Here is a 22,307-nt window from a genome sequence, read left to right on the forward strand (position 1 = left end):
GCAGTCCAGTCAGAAATACAGCACAGTAATAACGGGGGTGGGGGGGGTTGGGGGGTTGTTTCGTTTGTTTTACAGACCTCTCAATGAAAGAACACACGCACACACATACACACACGCCCCATCAAGCCATGGTTACTCCATTATTTGCATGCCTAACAGCTGGAATGTGACAGACAAAAATCACTTCAAAACACAAAATGGTGTGACACATACAGGGGTTTGCCTTTGTATTCCATGATGAATTATTATCCTGTAGTTAGCTCCTAACCTGTATTAAACGATGAACCTAAGTTATACGTTACACGTCTAACACGGTAAACTAATCTTATACGGTCTAATAACCCAACTGCATCCAGAGGGTTATTGCATTAAGGGTAAATACATGTTTTAGTTTTTTATTTTTACATTTATTTTAGCAGCAATCCTCACTCAATATTCTGTGTTAACACTAAGGTCATATTCTGAAGGGTTTGGCTACATCGTTCATTTCAAGCACTTGGAATTAAAATTTCGAGTGCATGTCCTGTGCATCGCAAAAAAAAAAAAAAAAATAATAATAATAATCATCAAATACTGCAGTTATTACTCCGACCAGCAGAGGAAAAACGACTGGCTGGGCGTAAAATAATAATAATAATAATAATAATAAAAAAAAAATCTTCCTATCGCTCCTACCCATCATGGAATACATTCAGGCTAGCTGTAACTTACACTTAGACACTTTTTTTTAAAAAATATAACAGCGCAAAACGAGCAGAGACATTAACATTCTTTCACAGTATTTAAAAACTATACATCCAGCTATGGGGTCGTAGTTTAGGGAGAACACTCCAGCAAAGAGTCGTGTGAAGCTATAAAAGTCCCAGTGTTGCAATACATAAATGGTTAACTATGTACTTGTTGTTTTTTTCTTTTAATATCTTAAATTGAAGCTCCCCTTCCCTCCCTCCCTCCCTCCCCCTCCCCCCCGTCCCGCTATATGTTGGGGTGTGAGGGGCCACCAACATGCAAGAGATGAAAGCATCCAAGTACCCCACAGTGACGACCACCCAAAACATGACATCCTCTAGATCATGCTGTTCGCACAAGAAGCTAAACGACCAATAAGGAAAACTTCAGTACACTGAGAAATAAAACGTATTGGTTTGATGGTTTGTATGTTTCTGACAGCCAGAGTCACGACGATCACCGAGAGGGGATTCGTGTCATAGTGGTGTAAAGTCCAAAAAAAACAATAACGTAATGACACACACACAAAAAAAACACACAGGATGTTAACCCGCATGCTTCTCCTTCATTTTTCCTTCACGAGGGCTCAGACAATATAAAGGACCGTAAGCATCTAAAGCTTTGATATGCTCGCCGACGAAACGTCCGCGTCACGTTCACGCCACAAGACCGAAAGAAACCCCAAAAGGAGATCCACTTAAAAAGCCGCGCCACGTCTCCTGAAAAGTCGGCGCGTAAAACCCCGTCATGCTACGTTAATTAACAGGCGACCGCCGCAACCCTCCAGTAGAAGAAGAAACGGAAAAAAAAGTACTGTAAATACAAATTACAAGACCAAAGAAGAAGAACCTTACCAAAAAAAACGGGGCAATGACGGCCGTCAACACACATCACTAATGTTCAACAGCTTTTCCACAATGATATAAGCATGCTACCTATTCCCAGAAAAAGCTGCTCTTAAAACAAATCCTTGTGCTCGCCGAGGAAATAATTAACAGCCTCTGCCCTGCTAAAGGTAACTAAACTGGTGATAACTTATTCTGTGATATGCAGCGTTAAAACAAAACAAAACAAAAAAAAATCTGGGATCCAATAAAATGCGTTCTTATCATCAGCTGCTATTCCTTAGCTTTAAGCTATCTCTCTCTTTAGAGAAAATAAAAAAATCTTGATGAACCTTCAACTAATAATTTTAATTTAAGAACAATCTTCACCGGTTTTCCTCCTAAAACATGTCTCATTCTTTAACCAAAATTTTTTTCCAATGAGTTTTCCATCTTTTCTTACATTTCTTTTCAGTAGAGTCCAGAAAATAAACTATTTGTGGAATAAATCGAGACCAAAAAAAAAAAGAAAAAGGGGGGAATAATCTTCATAACTTGTGATTGAGATGTGATTACATGAATTTTCCTCCCGTGATAAAAAGGTGGATCTGCCCGTCCCCTTTTCCCCGCTAGCCTGTAGCCATAGGGGCAACTGAGAACTGCAGCTACCAGCTTCCCTCCCACCCCGTCCACCAGGTCGGGCAGGGGTCGCCACCCCTTCCCTTCCCTCAGCAGGCTGACCCTTCCCCCCAGTTAAGGGTTAACATGTTCCCTGGGATGGTTTCTTATATTGTCTCCCGTAGTGAATGACCTGCGCAGAGAGAGAAAGAGAGGCCTCATTAGAATAAAGTGCATTTCCCACAATAAACACTCATTTTCATTTAACTTACCCCAGTGATGAGGCACAGTGCTGTGGAAACAGTTACACCCCGTAAAAGGTTGCCAGCCGTTCCTTCAGCGGCAGCGGGAACTGATCTGAGAAGCGCCTCCAGTTTTCCTCTCCCACCTGGTTCTTAAAGCCGTGAAGGATCTGAAATTAAACACCGGGGAAAAAAAGTTTATAACCAAGCGGTGCCGCCTCCCGAAATAGATCTCCAGCACGACATGGTTATATTTTTAGTTAAAGCTGCCACTCCTGCACTTGACCACTAGGGGGAAAAACATGATGTCTGGGTTTTGAGTCTGAATCACTTCTTTTACCTTGTAGAACATGTCTCTGAGATCGTCCTTTGGATTTACCCAGGAGGCCACCGCGTCGCAGAAGAATATAAAATCCTGTTCCGGAGAAGAGAGGTGAGGTTTCAACTTCCAGAGCAGTTAATGAACATCATGAGCCCACCTCTTCAAACCTCAGTGCCCGGACCTCACCTGCACTACACCTCCCGGATTTACACTGATCATAGTGCAAATGCCTCTGAACGCGGAGTCTTTCTCCTCGTTGTCTCTTATATTTCGTAGAGACGTGCACCTGACAACAAGGAACAGGCCCAATTTAACACAGCACGTAGAAAAAAAAAGAATCGTCCAGCAGCAATTCTTTTTAGAAACGTGTACAAACACTTAGCTAACACATTTTTGAGAAAAATCACTACTTCCTACTGCTGTCTCCCTCAAATTCAAATGTGTTTTCTTTTCAACTCTCGTCTTCCTTAACTGTAAAAACATCTCTATGCATACATCCGTGTGACAACGGCGTCTAACGTGACTTGAGATTAACACGACACAAGAAGCATGCACACAAAAAAAACAGCTTAAAGTAAAACAGGTTTTAACATTTAACACGGCTACGTCGACGTCTAATAACTGTCGCCTATGAGCAGCGTGTTCAGCAAAAACCTCATCTATAGCACCTTGGATATAACATTACTTTATGACAGATTGGCTAGGGAAGGTCTGGGGTCTTTTTTTTTTATTTTTTGGGACAGGCACATGCAGCTGGGTGACTACTAAACGAGAAAGGGATAAAAGACTGCTTCCTTTCTCGGTCGTTGAACCAGCAGGCATGTGACAAATCTGATCCCATGCATCTTTTTTTTTTATTTTTTTTTTTTTTTTTAAAAAGGTTGTTAGCGACAGTTAACAATGACAAAAAACTAGAAATTAAACAACTTAATGTATAATACATGAAGGTGCTACTGAGGCAAAAACAAATCACAGGTAGGACCTAAAAGAGGACAGGGTTAGTCACACGGTTGGCAATGATTACAAACTGATAAAGGAAAAAAAACAACTGAAAAGACTTCTTTTGAGAAGGAGAGAGAGTGAGGAGGAGGAGGAGGAAGGAGGAGGAGGAGAGAGAAGGGAGGAACAGGCGACAGAAGATAAGAAGAAAGCAGAGAAGATGAATTAAATAAAATATTGAATAATACACACCAGGGTCTTATAAACTGCTGTAGCATGGGTGCCACCTCTTGAGGACAAACGTAACCAAGACGACCAATTGTTATTGCTAAGGTAACGCAATCACGGTTACACACCACCAAACGCCAACCAAGACATGAGCAATGAGGAGGGGGAGGAGAAAAAAATAAAGAAAAAACAAACAACTCAGAGACATAAAATCAAACAGAATCTGTGTATGATAATAAACAGAAGATTTCACTAGCGTCGATTATTACCGCCCCGCTCAGACGCCGGGGGAAGGAATGTAAAATATGACACTCTAAAAAAAGACATACGACAACGTTTAAGGGAGAACACATCGACAGCTCTGACACGACATTCATAAGAAAGAATTCACAGAAACAATGGCATCTGCTTTGGGTAGTCGTACGGATTAGTCCGGCAGGTTTTGGGACACAGGCTAGCAAAGGTGTAGCATGTGCAAGTGACCGTTCTAAACAAGAGCCGATCACTTGGATTTTTTTTTTTTTTCTTTTTTTAAATAAATGAGATTTCTCCCTTAAACTCACAAATGTTAATTTTCATAAGAAACAGAAATGTTGTTGTTTTTTTTCTTTTCGAAAAGAAATGACAAGATTACTCCAAGCCAACTACATGGAGGGAGACTAGTATCCAGCACAGCAGGTTCTTATGAGGCAGAGAGGAGGGAGGACCTAAGTTTAAGAGACACAAAACTATGCAACATTCTCATTAACAAACAGGCATTTATGAACAGTCCAATGACACATGCAGAAAGCAGATGGTATGCTCATTAGAATAAAGAAAGTTCAGTGCAGGATCAGATGATCGGAAACTGGAGAGCGCCGCGACGCACTCCAGGAACTCGCGGCCACGCCCACCTCCGACTGTGGCGTTACATGGCCGCAATTAAAATTTAGTGTTCTTGGAAATCTCATACGATTTAAACAAACCTTTTATTCATTCTGAACCATTTGGATAATTGTTGTGCTTTCAATTTACACACTGAAAACTTAAAAGTTGCCTGGTCGGAGATTTCAAATGTCAACAGATTCTTTTTAGACTCGACCAGCGTTTTAATTATCACGTATCCTGCATCAAACGTCGGCCATTCTTAACAACATTTAACATCTATTGGCAGATATGCATCCACATTTAAAGAACAGTAAATAAAAGCAACAAATAAACTGACGGCAAACAAACAGGAACACGTCTACAGAGTCCCTAGCTTCTCTTCTACTTTTAACCAGGTCACACTTCGCCCTTGCGTGCGTGTTCTGATTGGACGGGTCACTCCCGACTCGTCGGATTATAAATTACGGTTGGTAGAAGCAAGAGCGGAGTGTAACCTCTTGGGAGAATTTAAAAGACATTTAGTCTGTTTAGGGTGTTATTGTTTAGCCGTTCAGTAAATATGCCTTGATTATGTGGAGGCTATGAAGTCTTCTGTCTGTCTCAAACACTGCCTGTGCTTTGTCACAAATATTCCTACTTCACCTGATTGTGCACACACTCAGTCCACATTAGTTAACTCCGAGAATGGGCTCTTACACGGTTCGCTCAGTTCAACAGCGTCAAGAATGTCACGCCAAGGCGTCATTTTTTTTTTTATCTCAACTTGCAGGCCACTGTGCCACGATTCAAATCAAACACCTGAAAATCTGGAAATACTTTAGTGAAACGAGCAAAACCTGTAAGGCTCATTCCTTGGGAGGCGCTGTATGAATAGATTAAAAGGGCAAGACAAGCACCCTGCAGAGTGTGGTTAATTCTGTCTGAATGGACCTGAGTGTATGAGCTCCTCCCTCTGTGCAGGTGCACGTGTGTGTGTGTGTGTGTGTGAGTGGCGACCTGGCTGGCTGGCTCAGCACTACCACCGAGTGGTACCTGTGTTCTCCAGTAGAGTCTTTGGGGTGTTGGGCCTGTTAATGATTTCCACCAGCTGGTGCAGCACCATGGCAATGTATGGCTGCATTTCAGGCCCTAATAGTGAAGTAAGGAGAATTATATTAACTAATATACAGTGTAAATGGAGACATGTTGTGAAAATGTGTTAGAAAAAGAAGCACTCACCCATTTGTATAGCTATCTCTCCGATTGCCCATGTTGCATTGTTGCACACTGATATTAACTCTGGGTTTAAATTAGTACCCAGTATGGGCATAAAATCAGCTGTAAAGAAGGAAAAGGAACAGCTTAGCAACTTGCTAACAACCTACTGGAAAACAAGGCTTCAACTGCACAGAACGTACCGATGCATGGTTTGACGTGCTGGAAACAAGCCTTGGTCAGATCCCCGAGAAGAGCAAAAGAACTCTGACGCACTTCTGGCATTTTGTCCTGAACGGGCGGAGAGAACGACAGACGGTGAGGAACGCGAGTCAGTTTACCGCTTCACGGTGCTTACGCGCTTCGACGGCTCATCACCTGCATGCACTGGTACATGAGGGTGAGGATGTTGCTACGGGCAACCAGCTGCTCGATGGTGCCCCCCAAACCCTCGGCAAGCCCGCTGAGAAGATCCAGGGCCACGATCATGAAGTCTTTGTCGGGGGACTCGTACTGGTCCGGCTGTGACTGGTGAAGCTGAAGAGAGAAGGACGACGGGAAATAACGCCAGATCAGAATCAACTGAAGATGAACAGCTAATGAATGGTTTGAAATTTTTGTGGCAGCAATTGCGTAAAATCTCTAGATATGAATCCCCACGTTAGTGACGTTTAAACCTGTGGTTTAGATTTATACGCTGATCAGGCATAACATTATGACCAGATTCCTAATATTGTGTAGGTCTCCCTTGTGTCTCCAAAATAGTTGTGACTCATCAGAGAATGGACATGGGCCTTCTGAGGGTGTCCTGTGGTGTCTGGGAACAGGATGTTATTAGTGGGGGGGCCTTTGAGGGGAGGGGCCTCTGTGGATCATCCCATAGATGCTTGATCAGTTTGGGATCTAGTGAATTTGGAGGCCAGGTCAACCCTGTTCTTCATTTTTCTGTTGTTCCTAAAGCGTTTTTGTGTGTGTGTCTGTGTCAGGCTGCATCCTGCTGGGGATATCTGCTGCCATCAAGGAGTGTCACTGCTATGGGGTGGGGGTGCCTGGTCTGGTCTAGGTGGGTGCTACATGTCTAAGTAACATCCACATGAATGAATGCCAGGTCCAAAAGGCTCTCCTTCCCAGCAGAACATTGATTTGTCACAAGATGGTGAATGTTATTTACCTCTCATTGGTCATAATGTTGTGGCTGATCAGCGTACATGCACATTGAACCTGCTTTAATTCCCGTTTTTTACCACTTGGGGGCAGTGCAGCAGATTGTCAACATAACACAGACCTATTATTATCCAATTAAACAATCTCTGTGCAGCCATTGTCCAGATTTAAGCTTCTCGTTTCACATAAAACATCTGATCTACGGTTTCTAATAAGAATCTTTCCATTAAGTTTAACCTAGCTTCAGAGAATACACAGGACATGGGGTTCAAATATTGTCATCTCACATGAATTCTAGAAAGCCAGCAGACAGTAAGAACCAGAACGCGTGCAGAAACACTCACACTCACCATGGCCTGAGCGAGGGTCTTCTGGACCAGGTTGACACAGCGCTGGTACACAGGCTCACAGTATGGCAGGAAGCCACTCTGAAGGGCAGTGGCTACAGAAGACAAACACTGAGGAGCACAAGCATAAAGTCACATACAAACACTGGCCAATCCAGGTAACACTACCACTGATTTTTGTGCGTAACGTACTTACTTCTAACAAAGGGAAGAGATCTTTGTCTTCATCTTTCAGCTGATTCCATTTCTGGATCAAAGGTGGCATCAACATCTGGATGTACTCCTGTTAAGATAAGATTTGTCATTCTGACGTACGTTCAAACCTTGAAAGTATGGGGAGGGGGGTTGTTGATGCTTTTTTTTTTTTACTCAGTTTACTTTAATATCTACGAGTGCGCTTACTAATAAAAGTGAAATGAGGAAGGGGGAGTAAATGATATGTGACCATGTTGCATTCAAAAAGAAATGAGAAGTGAAACCAAGTGCATATTTCTGTTCTGCATACCGGTTTATTGAGATGGTGGCCCACTGAGTCTGCAAGTGTTCCTATGGCGTCATAAAGAATGAGGAGATTTTTGTGCTGGTACTTGCTGAAAGCGAACACCAGTGTGTCCAGGATGAATGCCAAGTAGGGTACCAGCTCAGTACAAGCCTCCTCCTCCAAAGTGGCAAAGGCACTGGCGGGGGGGAGAAGAGATTAAAAAGTAAAGAGGTAGAAAACTTCAGCCAACGTGTGACGGTAACTTCTCAACAGCATTAAGAAAGCTGGATCCCTGAAGTAACAACGTGGGGTTAATGTGCTGTAAAATGACTTGATTGTATCGCTTCCTTCTCACCTGCAAGCAGCCTCCTGCACACGCTTGTTGCTGTCCAGAATACGTTTGAGCAGCTCGGTCATTAAAGGCTTCAGGTAAACGTCTGGGGGCTGGCTGACGACCCAGTGTGCGTAGCGGCTCAGCGTCCAGCAGGTGATGGATCGCACCAGGGCCTTCTTGTCAGATAAACACTGGATGAGATGGGGGATGAGCTCAGGCAGGTATGGGATCATGCCCTGCATACAGCCTGGAGACAGGGATAAGGAGTGTAATTTCAAGCGGACATGTCTTCTGACTCTATATTCTGAGGGGGACCTTACTCCCTATGGTTTGTTTCATTTCTTTCCGACTAGGGATGCACCGAAAATTTTTGGCTGAAAAAACGAAAATGCACTTTTGGGCCATTTTCGGGCAAAAAATTGCTGAGGTTGTTGCTTGCATCATCACAACATCGTGTTTCAGCGATAAATATTCGTTTTTTCGGCCAAAACATTTTCGGACTTTTATCGCCGAAGCAACACGTGCAAGCAACAACCGCAGCAATTTTCGGCCGAAAAAACGAAAATGGTCTTTTGGGCCAATTTCGGCCAAAAATTACTGAGGTTGTTGCTTGCATCATCACAACATTGTGTTTCGGCCGTGTTGTTTCGGCGATAAACATTCGGTTTTTCGGCCAAAAAATTTTCGGACTTTTATCGCCGAAACAACACGTGCAAGCAACAACCGCAGCAATTTTCGTCCAAAATCAGAAAATGCACTTTCGGGCCATTTTCGGCCGAAAATTGCTGCGGTTGTTGCTTGCAACATCACAACATCCTGTTTCGGCGATAAATTTTCGGTTTTCTGGCCAAAAATTTTTCAGACTTTTATCGCCGAAACAACACGTAAAATTTGCGGCCGAAAATGCACGTTCGGGCCATTTTCGGCCACAAATTTTCGGCGCATCCCTATTTCCGACCACACTGCTTACCTTCTGCTATCGCGCCCAACACCAAGATGCCCGACTCCTTAACAACCCACTCCGGGTGGAAGAGCAGCTCTTTAAGGAGGGGAAGGATGTGCAGCAACAGATCGTCTCTGAACACGTTGGCCAACACGTCCAATGCGGCTGCTGAACACTTGCCTGATATTCGGAGAAAAAAAAAAAAAAAAAAGTATACACATGCATAGTGTGCAGACAAACAGACACACAAGCACGATACACACAAAGAGAAGACAAATAATCAATACACAGCTCGCTTGCAGGCTCAAAGTCAAGTGACGGGGGGGTTGACGAAAGAGGACAACTTCTAGACAGCATCGTTTACACCAGCACTGGACTCACGCAGGTTCCAATCAGAGATGGTGTCGTCGTCGTCCAGCTCGTCGTCGTCATCGTCTTCATCCTCGATCCCGTCCCCTTCGTGCTGCTGGGCAACCGTGCGGGAGCGGTGGAAGCGCGGTCGGATGTCTTGCTCGTTGTCTGGAATGGCTTCGTCCTCCTCGATGTCCCCCTGACGGTAAACGTACGAGATAAGCGGACTTTAAAACAACGTTATCCGAGAAGAAACTGAATTGTTTTGGTAAAATGCCAAACTGGTGTCTGCATCTTAGACGACTCAAACTGAACCGCGTGGCATCTTGAGTGGAGGAGTCAATTCATCACTCTACGTTCAAGTTCACAGATAAGGCTATATAAACTGACCTTGAGCAGGATAATGTCAATCTCGGAGTACTTCATCCCGTTGACGAGCACCGGAGTGAGCCTGCAGCAAAAGCCAGAGGAAAAATGATGAGAACACAGGGCAAGGGTAGGTCGGAGCTCAGGAGCGATCACTCACACCTGGTTCCCGCTGAGGGCACAGTTTAATGTGACAGTTTGGTGACAGATGTTACAACTGAGGTCAACAGCCTGTGGGGCTCTTAATCAGCCACCGTGAGGCCAGGAAAAATCATCTCGGCACAAGGTCTTCACCAACTTCCTGCCAAGGTTGCTATGAATCAACCGCTTTTTTAAATTAGCGCTAGAGTGTGTATGTGTTCTTACTGGGAGAGGTGACCACACAGCACTTCCTTACACACTGGCTGCTCCGCCAGTGTCAGCCAGAACTCGCAGGCCTCCAAGGCGACATTCTCGTCGTGGTCTTGAGTCCTCTGCAGCATGTACTGAGATGAAAAGCGAGGGAAATGTAAGCGCAGTCACGCTTTTCATTTACAATCCTGAACATTTCATTCCATAACAACCTGACTGGGGCACAAGTTCAACTGCAGGTCCACAGATAATCATCAAGAGATGATATTTAAAAAGGACAATATCCTTTTTCTTGTTCTTGCCAGAATATCCCATAAAAGGCTTTTTTTTGGCACCTGTGCATCCTCAGCGGACTCACTTTGACTTCCTGACTTCCTAAAACCATTGCTCATAAAATTGGTTGCTATTGTTTCATTGTTCAGAAATATTTAACCATTTCCTACACAGATCTAAATTTGCTGGGACCATGTTCAGTTATAATCCACTTCTGGCTCAAGAGAGGAATAAAACAGTTTATTCCTTCCTTTTCCTTTTGAACAACATTAGTCCTGCTTCAGGTTTCTCAGCCTGTAAGCTCCCAGAGACGCTCACCTCTATGATGTTATGCATGTGCGGCAGGAGACGATCCAGGCGAACCTCCAGCAGCATGACGAGGGCTCTGCAAACGTTCTTCCTCACTTCGGGCTCCTCGTCTGTCGCCAGCGCAAACAGGTTCTAAAGGCATAAAGAAAGGTACAACGTCTAAAATTAGTTACGACAGGGTGACACCTGTGACAAATATGAACAGGGTAGGTCATAAGTCAAAGGAGGAATATATTGCAGTATGCATAAAACAATAAAAATGTTGCACGGGTGTTTTATTAAATGTTTGGTTTGTGACTGCGCCGCATGTTTTGTCGTCATCTGAAGTCATCTGTTTAATGTCGACCCAAGCTGCCAGATAGGACTGTATCTGTTCTTCTACTTTGCACTTTAGCCTCTTGCCATTTTATAATGCATGCGTTTACATGCTGCTATGAAAGCAGAAAGAACTTAATGCGTCTTCTATTTAATGTTTCAAGCCAAGTTTACCATCCGACAGCGATTCCAGACTTTAGAAAAGCACATTTTGATATTTTAGGAATGCATTTTTCCTTCTTTTGTTTAATAAATTAGTTATAGTATTGTGATAGCAAATGTATATACTGTTTACCTTGTGTGTTATGTGCAATTCTTACTGTTTTACTTTTTACTACTGGCTGCAGGTACAAAAATACTTCACACTGTGCATATATCTTATCTTAAATGTATTCTTTTCATCATGTTATTTTTAGTTATCTCTACTTCCAAGCTCTAAAAATCAGTAGTACATACAACAAGTTGAAAAGTTAAGGGCTATGTTAAGCTAACAGTAAAAAAAAACCTACGTTTCCTTTTCTCATGGGTGTTTATAAATAGCGTTTTAAAAGCGGATTTCTCTAGAAGCCACAACATTAGCATGCATGAATCTGCTCAAGGGAGAGAAAACACCGTGCGGTCACAAGCAGAGGTAAACCACAACCTGTCAGTGCCCTCGCTACCATTTACAGAAGTGAGAGACCGTGATGCGACGCGGCGCCTGCACCAGTTAGCGCGGCCCCCCTCGCGCCGACCGGGGGGGACGATTTGCGTCGATCTGCACGTAGGCAATGCGTGTGTCAATGCGTTACGGTCGAGACTTGCCTCGATGAAAGGGTCGATGTGGAGCATGAGGGCCTGAGTCCTGCTGATGATGAACTGATTGACGCAGGCGATGGCATGAGACCTGCAACACAAAAACACCACTTAAGAGTCACAACAGCTTGTTTCCCCTCACATGCTGCACGCTATGAATGCAGCCTCTGTGCTTTCCTTTGACCAGCCTTTGCTAATTTAAGCTCAGAATATGAGCAACTCCTTTCTTCCGTCAACATGTTGTAATACGACAGATTGAGACTTAGCAGTTTAATTAATTTAATTTCACTTGTATAGCGTCAGTAACAACACAAATCGTCTCAAGGTGCTTTACAACACCAGGCCTGAATCCCCCCAGAGCAAGCACGAAGGAGGCGGTAGCACAAAGGAATTGCTTTGTTTGTCTTGTCTCTAGCAAAGACACTGGAAACATAAAAAGGCACTTTTGGACCGGTTATGAAGACTCCCTGGGGGTATGTACGCACTGGTGACCTCCCCCAAAGAACTACATACCTCACTGGCTTGTGTTCCTGTTCGCATTTGCACCAAAAGTAGAAAGTCTGAAGCAACACAATAGCTGGCTTGTGTTGGATATAGCAACATCACTTAATAAATATGGTCCAAAAGCACCTAATGATTGCCAAATATTCAATTTGGACTAAAGGCGTTCATGCCCCATTAATATTTAAGCACAATAAACAGGATTCATGGACATTTCAAAAGCAACACCATAGATTTTCTAAAGAACGTGACAATAACTTGATTAAATCCAGACCGAAATCTCCATCACAGTTCACAAAAATGACGAAGAAGATCTCAAATACCTAATCTTGGGACTGTTGTGCTTGAAAAACTGCAAGAACTTGGGGATCATGATGTTGAGGGGACGGTCCAGCATGTCACTGTCCAGGATCTCGGCGGAGTCCTCGCAGATCTTCTGCAGGGCTCCGAACGCTCCCTGAGAACAAAGGAAAGGGGCGAACGGAAAAACAGAAGCATTGAGTATTCCTCGGTGTGCCAATTATACAGCGGCGCTCGGGTTCAGAGACGCCGCAGAAAATAACACTCGCAATAATAATGTTTGGCATTTGTCTTTTTCTTTTTTTTCCCCCAGACAGACGCGCATGCAACCTCGAGACGGGGTTTGACTGCAGATTACAGCAAAATGCATCTTAACGTGGAATAGATTTTAAGATTTCGCTTTGCTATTTAGATTTGTGTTGGCATACTACAAATTGTTAATATATATCTCTAGGTTAGGGTCCGAACAGGATATGGAAGACCCAATTTTTGCACAGCGTTCAGCCTGCTCATCCGTGATCTTCAATAGGATTCATCCACTTCTGCTCTAATAACCTTCAACGTGTGTGTGTGTGTGTGTGTGCAAGAAGTCACACACACACACCGTTCCTGATATTAGCTGCTTGACAGGTGGTTAGTATGCATGCTCACGATTTGCTGCAGACTTCAGCATCTCTCCCTCAAAAAAAAAAAAAATAAATAAATAAATGCAGGCCGAGAAGCAGATACAAGAAACGGCGCGGCACAGCAAAGCGCCGACACCGACTGAAATGTGTTGCCATGGAAACCGCTCCCATGTCGGCATTCCTTTCAGATGACAGCAGATATACAGCCGTCTCAAAAGAAAAAAAAAAAAAAGGGGATGGGAAGAGAGAGAGCAAGCGAGCGAGGGGGGGAAAAAAGAAAAGCTGGTGGAGGTAGAGACGGCGTGAAGGTCGCAGACGGGAGGAGACGAAGGGCAATTATGGAGAATAATGCATTTCTCTCATTGGGATGCTGACTGGCAGGTTGCGAGAAGACGGGTTTTGGAGACGGCGCAGGGAATTTCAGGGTGGAGTGAGAAATCTGTAAGCATCTGTAAAATGGCTGAGTAGCGTATTATTTAAAATGTCAGATTTTAATCAACTAGCTAAAACTAAACAACAACAAAAAAAAAAAAAGCACAAGATGCTTTTTCATCCAGCACCAACTTAACCATCTTCAAGCTCAGACATTAAGGAGCTTTCCAGCCTCCAAGCTGCTTTTATTTTGGTCAATATTGGTGAAAGTTAATCTGCACGTCTTTAACTATTTCTCTAAAGGATAATTAATTTTGTTTTTTTTTTAAACATATATTTGTGTACTCATTTCTTGGGCATCAGTTGGACAGAACGGGATATGACATTTGATACTGATTAATCCATAGCTGGAAGTAAACGTCATCCTTAAATTAGCCAAATCATCAAAAGCTCCAGCCTTTCATATTGAGCTGAAAGAGATATTATTCGCTTCATTTTGTCAAAACAATGGATGAATTATGACAAACTTGGCCTCTAGGTAGAGTATATGCTGAACTCTTATTCCATTATGACTAGTAACTCATAAAAAAAACGTGACCAGCAAGACACGAGGTCGCTCCCACTGACATCAAACCGAGTTAGGCATTTGCATATCTGTGTGTCAACAGATAAGACCAGAGGACTGGGAGTGGCCCCCCGAGCATTCCAACGATGCTGAAGTGTCCAAAGTGAATCCTCCTTTTCAAGTCCTGCCACTGAAGGTCATTCAGCGCAAGAATGTAAGTCACGCCGATGACTGCAAGCCAGCGCAAAAAGGAAATATGCGTTTAGTCAACTGAAAAGCTCCCACAGACTGATGCCCTGGAAATTTGAGTCACGCGCTTGGGACAAATGAGCGCCGAGGTGACGAAGCATTACCGTACGCGATCGCTTGCCCTCTGCACTGCGTTACTGCAACCATCAGGAATCGAAATAGTAAAACTGCTCCCGGGAGAAACCTATATAAAGCCATCCGCCAACACTTGGCATCCAAAACACCTGCTTGTTTCTTTTTATAGAGTACGCAGAGAAGGGTACTGTTTAGCAGTACATGGGCTCTTCTAGGAAACATATTGAGGCGCAAACATGTTACCGAGGTGACAAATCGTTTTGCCTTTCTAAATTATATATACACATCAAGAAAGAAAAAGGAAGCAACCCAGCATCAGCAGACAATACGGCTCAGTGTGTGACCACAGAGTTCTCCTCCTGGCGAGGATGACTCACTAATGGAGTGATGACGATTATAGACCAGACGACTCTGAGGACATGTATAGTGATCAAATGGCTTAACGCTAACATGCATTCACACGTTTCTCATTGCTTAGATTGCAGAGCGCATACAGTTCAGAAACTGTACACTGGCCTTCGACAAACATACTCCCAAAATAGATATTAATGTCCTGGTGGATTATCGAGGCGGCTCAGTAACGGCGGTCAACGCAGAGCAGACGGCAGTCACGATGATTTATATGTGTCTGTGGAGTCCAACATGCATTAAACTAGGGATGCAACCAAAAATGTTTTGCCGAAAAAAGAAAAATGCGCTTTTGGGCCGAAAATTGCTGCGGGTGTTGCTTGCATCATCACAACGCCCTGTTTCGGCCGTGTAGTTTCAGCAATAGATTTTCGTCTGAAAATGGCCCGAAAGCGCATTTTCAGTTTTTCGGCCAAAAATTTTCAGACTTTTATTACTGTAAACAACATGTGCAAGCAACAACCACAGCAATATTCGGCTGAAAATTGCTGCTTGCATCATCACAACACCCTGTTTCAGCCGTGTTGTTTCAGCGATAACTGTTCCGGCTGAAAAGGGCCCCAAAGCGCATTTTTTTTCGTTTTTTCAGACAAAAATTTTCTGACTTTTATCGCCGAAACAACCCGTGCAAGCAACAACCGCAGCAATTTTCATCTGAAATTGCTGCGGTTGTTGCTTGCATCATCACAACGCCCTGTTTCGGCCGTGTTGTTTCAGCAATAAATTTGTCCGAAATTTGCTGCAGTTGTTGCAGTGATAAAAGTCTCAAAATTTTTGGCCGAACAACCGAAAATGCGCCTTTGGGCCCCTTTCGGACAAAATTTTTCACTTTTATCGCCGAAACAACACGTGCAAGCAACAACCGCAGCAATATTCGGCCGAAAATGTTTGGTGCATCCCTACATTAAACCTTTGATTTCAGCCTGTATCTCCCCCACCCACAAAATTTCAATAGCGGGATCGTGGTCTGTTTGGAGGTCATTATGTCCAGGCCAATCAAATCGTTTGGGCAGGCTTCATTGCAGTGATGGAAAGGAGAGTAACAGCGACCCGGTGATATTATCCAGGTCTCCCTCTGCACAAGTTGAAACACGTTCCATAATGAAATCCAATGATGTAATACTAAGAGACCTCGTTAGTTTGTATTGGTTTTGGCCGTATTAAGTGCAAGAAAGAATGCAGATTGTTACGCAACGTAGCACCTGTTCACGCTTACTACAACACTTCGGCTGCAGATCAGTTCAACCCACAGCAATAATGACATTTTTCTGTCTCTTTTTAAGCCTAATAGTATAAATCTGTATCATTAAGCAAGCAATATCTCTCGAATTACAGCATAAACATTACTGGGATAATTGTCTGCCCTCTTACACAGCCACAGCGCTTGACCTACTATTATAAGAATTAAAAGAACTTTACCAGTGTCCAATGTCAAAGATGCTCCACATAAACATCCTGCACACTATTTACACATTTTATAATAGCCTTACAATTTTAAAGCATTTAAAAATAAATCTTATGTACCTTCAGCTACAGAATTAATATTCCTCATCTACCAGCCAAACTTAACCATCTTCAACCTCCCACATTAAGAAGCTTTCCAAGGCTCCAAGCTGCTTTTCAAAAACACACCGAGTCTTATGAGGGGTTGCTACATTTGGTCGGCCGAGTTAAGCCTCACACACACACACGCACACACAACTATAAGATCCTCTGCAGTAAATAGCTGACCTAAATCTCAGCTTCTGAATGAGCTTTGTAAGAGAGGCTGGTAGTGGTCCTACGAGGAGATTCGCTTTTTTTTTTTTCCTGCTCCTCCTCCTCCTCCTCTCCACGGTCACACCTCTTCCTTAGGTTTCATGCAGCCCGCTGAAATCCAAATGGACATTCCTGCTGCGAGCGCTGATGAGTAATCCTGACAGGATACATTTCATTTGCCCTTTCATACAGCTGAGCGGTTCGACGAGCTCGTTTGTGCGCGATCTCCAGTGTCATGCATCTACCTTCCCGATAGCGGCGCAGCTGACGGCATATTAACGTTCACAGGGGGTTTTTAGCATGAGTATGGGTGCAGACAACACCCACACAGTACTATAATGTAATTTCAGTGGTCCTCATTTCAATATAAAAGAGGTAAAAGGGCTGATATCATCAAGAACTGATGATCAATCAAGAGGAGATTTTTTCCAAAGGGGAGGAAAAACAAGAAACTTGCAGCGCTTTTGCTGATGTGCACATTATAAAAGCTATTCTGGGTTATGATGCGCGACATGTCAGAAAATGGGGTCATATGGTTTTCTGGCAAAAAAAAAAAGAAGAAAAAAAAGGGATAGAACGAGAAGAAACGATTTTGTGTTGAATTATCCGTAATCTGTGGCTGCTGCTCCAGCTGTGAGCTCATCCAGCCAGCAGGATGCGATCCAGATGCTGCTTTATAGCTGACCCAGCTCTTCCCTTTTCCTAAATAAATAAATAAATTAAAAACAGACACACACGCCGCCGTGCTCAGACGGGGGAAAACGCGCTCGCCTATAGCGTACGGCCGCGAATGCGCGAGCGTTTTAATCTCTGCCGTTCCCTTTTCTTGCTCAAACGGCAATAGGCTGTCACAAAAAAACACATTTTGTCAAACATCTGATGAGCCGAGTGTGCACAATAAATCAAGAGGGGGGGGATTTGGAAGGGCCAACTAAAACAGAGTCCCTGCCAAATCACAGCAATATAAAATTTAGCACCATGTCCAAATAAAGCAAAGTGGAATTCTTCAAATCTACTGCCACATGTTATGTTTAAATCTGGTCATTTAAGGCAGTCAGGGACCATATATATTGTTTTTTTTAAGAAATTAATGGGGGTTAATCTTTACTTTATTGAAAATCATTCAGATTCAGTGTTTTGCCCTCGTTTCAGATTAATCAAGTTGGCCTTGGCTGGTTTATTCAAATGTTTCAGTACTAACATTTGGGATTAGTGCAAACCATTTTACTTGTTTCGAATCCAGGCAACATTTTCTGTCATTACCAGGATTGTGTAATGTCTAAAGTATGCAAGAGAACCCAAACACTGCGCGAGCTCCAACATCTGAATTGTTTATCCTCACCTCACATGTGTTGTAGTCCTCAGAGTCCAGCAGCAGGCAGAGTTTAGGCAGGAGCTCGGGCCAGTTTTGCAGCTCTCCCTTGGAGGCGATTGTAGTGATGAGGATGCCTGTTCGAAGCAGACGAGCAGAACTCAATAAAATGCTTAAAAATAAAAATCAAACAGTTATTTACTTCAGCAAATAAACAGCTTTAAGTTGTCTTTAATGACCGTGCAGCTACCAGTCTGACAGCTATCCCCATCTTCTTCCATCTCCCTTCTAACACATTATGTAATCAATATGCATCGTTAACAAGTCATTTTCATGAAACATTCAAGACGCATCCTGAAAACCGTGCGGCTTAATAGCACAACAATAAGATATAAAAAGGCTAGGAAACTCAATATGCGCGGCCATCGCATCTATAACGAGTGATAATTTCCCGCGGCGTCTTAAAAACGCGAGACCTCACGTTCAGGGGACTTACCCACAGTGGCTCGAATGAGGGGGGAAGAGTCTCCGATGTTTTGGAGGCACTCGCTCTTGATGAAATCAGACACGCCGTTGGGGAAGTTCTGATAGTGAGCCTTCACATTGTTCTTCAGAATCAGGCCACTCAGGGACCGAGTTGGTTCGTCTTGGGATAGAAAAAGGGGAACGAAACGCATGATGACGTGCTCGCTGTGAGGCGGATACATTCGTGGAATTCAAGGTGACGGCTGCTCTGTTCTGAAGGATGATGACTAAGTCGCTCAATTATCTTTACTGCCGTTGCATTCCTCTTAATTCAACGGAGCACCACACACAAGCAGCATCACATCAAGACAATCTGGGGATGTGTCAAACGAGATACGAAAACTATACACAAAAATAATATTACACATAATATCAATGTATTGCTCTGCAGATATAAAGAATTATTTGTGGCTTGTTGCATAGAGCAGTGGTGCAGCAGCAGCAGCAGCAGCAGCATCCTCCTCAAAAGTCTTAACACCGCTTAACATTTGGGTCATCTACTGCGCAGACAGTCATGCCAAAAGTTGAGCGGTGCCAGGAATTAGGTTTAAAATTAGAGTGACCCATATTCTGACTGCCACATCAACTGTGGTAAAGATGCCACCGGGTCACCCGAGTCACGGCCAGACAGACCTGTCACTGAGCAGTTACATAAAAAAAGAAAAAAGAAATAAAGGCGACAGGTCGGACGTTTAATACTGTCCAGGACTGTTGGATGACGGCGGGACACAACACAGACACGGAGAAGGCTACACACGGGAAACAGGCGAGGCGGCTTACCTTCGGATTTTAACTTTGTCAGGACGAATATCAAATAGTTGTTGAAGTCTGGGTACTGGTTGAGCTGCTCGAGTCTCTGGGGGAAAATGGTTGAGGAGCACAACTGTACAGCAGCAGCAGCATGTTAAAAAGACGGCTTTTCTGTAATAAGGGAGTAATGCGAAAAACCATCTGAGGAACGGTGGGAAAGAATAGTGTTCATGTGCCCACGCGGCGGTGTAATTTAACCGTAATGATGCGAGCGTGCGAGGGGAGTCGGTCGTAAACGTGTCAGTCTGCCTGACCGAATAGCTGTACGTACCGAGCCAGATGGCGGTGCTGTACATATGAAGTGTTACATAAGCACATCATTTAGGATCAGCGTGCAGTTAGAGGGGAAAAAAATAAAAATAAAACAAGTGCCGGCAGCGTGGAGCAGCGGATGACAAACGTAAGCGGTGGCGAAATTCTGCAGTACATTAACGTCTGACAATAACAATGCATGAAGGCATATGTCAGGCTAATAAAGCACTTGAATGACACTCAGCTACAAACAGTAAACCACCCATCTTTCAAGCCTGCTTGTATACGTCTGCTACTGCAAGCCACGTGCCATTTAATGCAGCCGGGGGTCATCAGAGTGTTTGATTTTTGGTTTTAATGGTTTTAATTTTGAAAACTAAGATATACATAGCAGCACATATAGAATAGATTTAAATTCAGGCTTTAATTAATATCCTTTTTGGCTCTTTCGGGAAAGAATTCCACATAAGAAACGCTGTCGTCCTTATTAAAATGTAATCTCATTATTAAACATAATGCCATATTTTCTTAGTGTAAATTTTAATGCAGCACCATTGCAGTTCTTGGTAGATTGCTACTTATATATTTATGGTATAAAATTACATCTACAAGACACTAATCGATGCATGGTGGCACCTTTCTGTCTGGATTTCAGTTCAGCTGTGTTTGTTTTGGAAACATCAGTTAAATGAATGTCACGTTTTGCTAAGTTAATTCAATTAATTACCAAAAAAAATTAAATAAAGATATGATTTGAAGGAACTGTACGGGAATCAGCTGTCTCTAAAATTCAAAGTAGGTTGACCTGTTTGTCTTTGCTGGAGCACAAGGCAAAGTAAAGGTGCATAGGGCGGCGGTTAATTGCTGGATCAAGCCCTTCGTGAGGCGTGTGCTTAAAAGCTAGCTAGCCGTTATATTAGCCTTGCGTTAAAAAATACGATTTCTGCTGATGTAAACGATCAAAATCAAGTAATTCCCCCGAACCGTGGCCTGATTTGATGTTAGCATGCTGAGCTTATTGGAGACAAAAAGCACCAACCGATCAGCAGCAGCAGCAGCAGCAGCGTGAGCGTTACCTACTTGTAACGGTAACCACCCCAGTTAGCATTAGCTGCCGCTAGCCTGTTGAGTCTGCTCTCTGACTGTTGGGCACTCACAAACGTTAACAAGACATTTTAGGGCCCGTGTCCGATTTTTAGAAAAGGATACTTGCTGGACGGATCTCTGCGTGGACGTATCTGGCGACTGAGACTCTTTGAGGAGCTGTAAAATTTGCTGAAGTCCTTGCTCGTCTGGCTTCCACTCACACTCCATCTTGCTGCTGCGGATAAAGAAATAACATAAGCCCACGTTTTGTCTTCAAACGGCTCGCTCGTGCGCTTCTCCCAAAGAGGCAATGGCGTTTTTTTAGACGCCGAAAATATATATATATATATTTTTTTTTTACCTGTTCTAGCTCGACCGACGTACTCGCGTGTGGTTGACTTTCTGTGGAAATGTGACCGTCTGTCTGGGTTTTCAGACATGGGCCTCTTACAGCAGGAACATCCGTTTTCGCAACAAGCTGGAAAGGCTTCGGGCCATACAGTCTCGCGACGCATTTAACTGGATGCCTCGTCATCTGACGCACGAGCCGAGAGGTCCTAGTGCGCAACGGCTCCTCACCAAACATATTCACTTAAACCACCAAGATATCTGTATTTATTGTTTTTTTATTATTTGAAACCTACACCTCTAAATGTTTTTGTCATTATTTAAGATAAAGCGTGGCCTTCGGAGAAATGAGGAAAACTCAAATTAATCAAACGTTAAAAATATCTAAAAAAACAATATTTCCGGCGATACGTGAAGGCAGCAGGGCTCGCCGTATATAAAACAGGCCCGCAGGCCTTGGTGACGTCAATGTTGCCTTCAATGCTCTTGGTTTAAAATTTGTGAAAACAGCACCATCTTGAGGCTTTGTTTTAATCAAACGTATTTAAGGCACATTACATAATTTAGACAATACAAAACATATAAAACGACTGCATGTAATTTATCATTTTCAATTTTCTCCCCAGTTATAGTATGACAATGTCAAGATGTACTTTTGTTAACACATTGTAATAAATAAAGTTCAATAAATTATCTTATTATCCATTTTGATGTGACAATCCCAGCAACATAGTATTTACTACTAGTATTAAAAATTTGTAAGTAGCAAGGAAAACCATGCCTATATAAGAATAATAATATGAATATAAGAATAAGAAGTTTTATTGTCATTGTCCAGTGAAAAACAACGAAACACAGTTTGGCAGCTCTTTGGTTCAGGAGCAATAAAAATAGAAACTATAGCAGCATCAAGATAAAAAAAAAACTGTACCAGCTATACACAATAAAATGCAATATATATACAGTAAAATAAAAATGTATTTTAGGAGATAGAAAATATAGGAGACAGCAAGAAAAGGGAACAACGCTATGAGGGCTTCTTGTTTTGGTCTGTAATTCAGTGCGTGAATAACACATATGTATTGGAAATGCTGCAAAAATTATGCCAAAATAAAGAAATTATGAGAA

At 43.0% G+C, this 22,307-nt stretch overlaps 1 protein-coding gene across 3 annotated transcripts; it reads right to left on the minus strand.

Annotated features, from left to right (window-relative positions):
• Nucleotides 1-976: 976 nt before the first annotated feature.
• On the minus strand, nucleotides 977-21,332 carry tnpo1 (transportin 1). 3 transcript variants are annotated; one of them, XM_084572540.1, is made up of 25 exons: nucleotides 21,193-21,332; nucleotides 20,955-21,066; nucleotides 19,464-19,539; nucleotides 18,655-18,804; nucleotides 18,189-18,295; nucleotides 12,817-12,950; nucleotides 12,002-12,083; nucleotides 10,892-11,014; nucleotides 10,316-10,434; nucleotides 9,974-10,034; nucleotides 9,614-9,782; nucleotides 9,260-9,412; nucleotides 8,311-8,536; nucleotides 7,980-8,151; nucleotides 7,671-7,757; nucleotides 7,478-7,585; nucleotides 6,342-6,500; nucleotides 6,167-6,254; nucleotides 5,988-6,086; nucleotides 5,802-5,897; nucleotides 3,927-4,002; nucleotides 2,922-3,021; nucleotides 2,754-2,828; nucleotides 2,444-2,583; nucleotides 977-2,364 (listed from the first exon to the last, which is right to left on the minus strand). In XM_084572540.1, exons 2-24 carry the CDS (start codon nucleotides 21,057-21,059, stop codon nucleotides 2,476-2,478), a joined length of 2,673 nt encoding a protein of 890 aa, XP_084428666.1. In that variant the 5' UTR covers nucleotides 21,060-21,066; nucleotides 21,193-21,332; the 3' UTR covers nucleotides 977-2,364; nucleotides 2,444-2,475. The 3 variants fall into 3 exon arrangements, 2 of the variants coding, with proteins under 2 accessions (XP_084428666.1, XP_084428665.1); XM_084572539.1 differs by having other exon boundaries at nucleotides 7,472-7,585; XR_014699745.1 differs by lacking the exons at nucleotides 977-2,364; nucleotides 2,444-2,583; nucleotides 3,927-4,002 and having other exon boundaries at nucleotides 7,472-7,585.
• Nucleotides 21,333-22,307: the final 975 nt, after the last annotated feature.

Source organism: Chelon labrosus (genome assembly GCF_963514085.1).
Source record: "Chelon labrosus genome assembly, chromosome: 22".
Taxonomy (NCBI): Eukaryota; Metazoa; Chordata; class Actinopteri; order Mugiliformes; family Mugilidae; genus Chelon; species Chelon labrosus.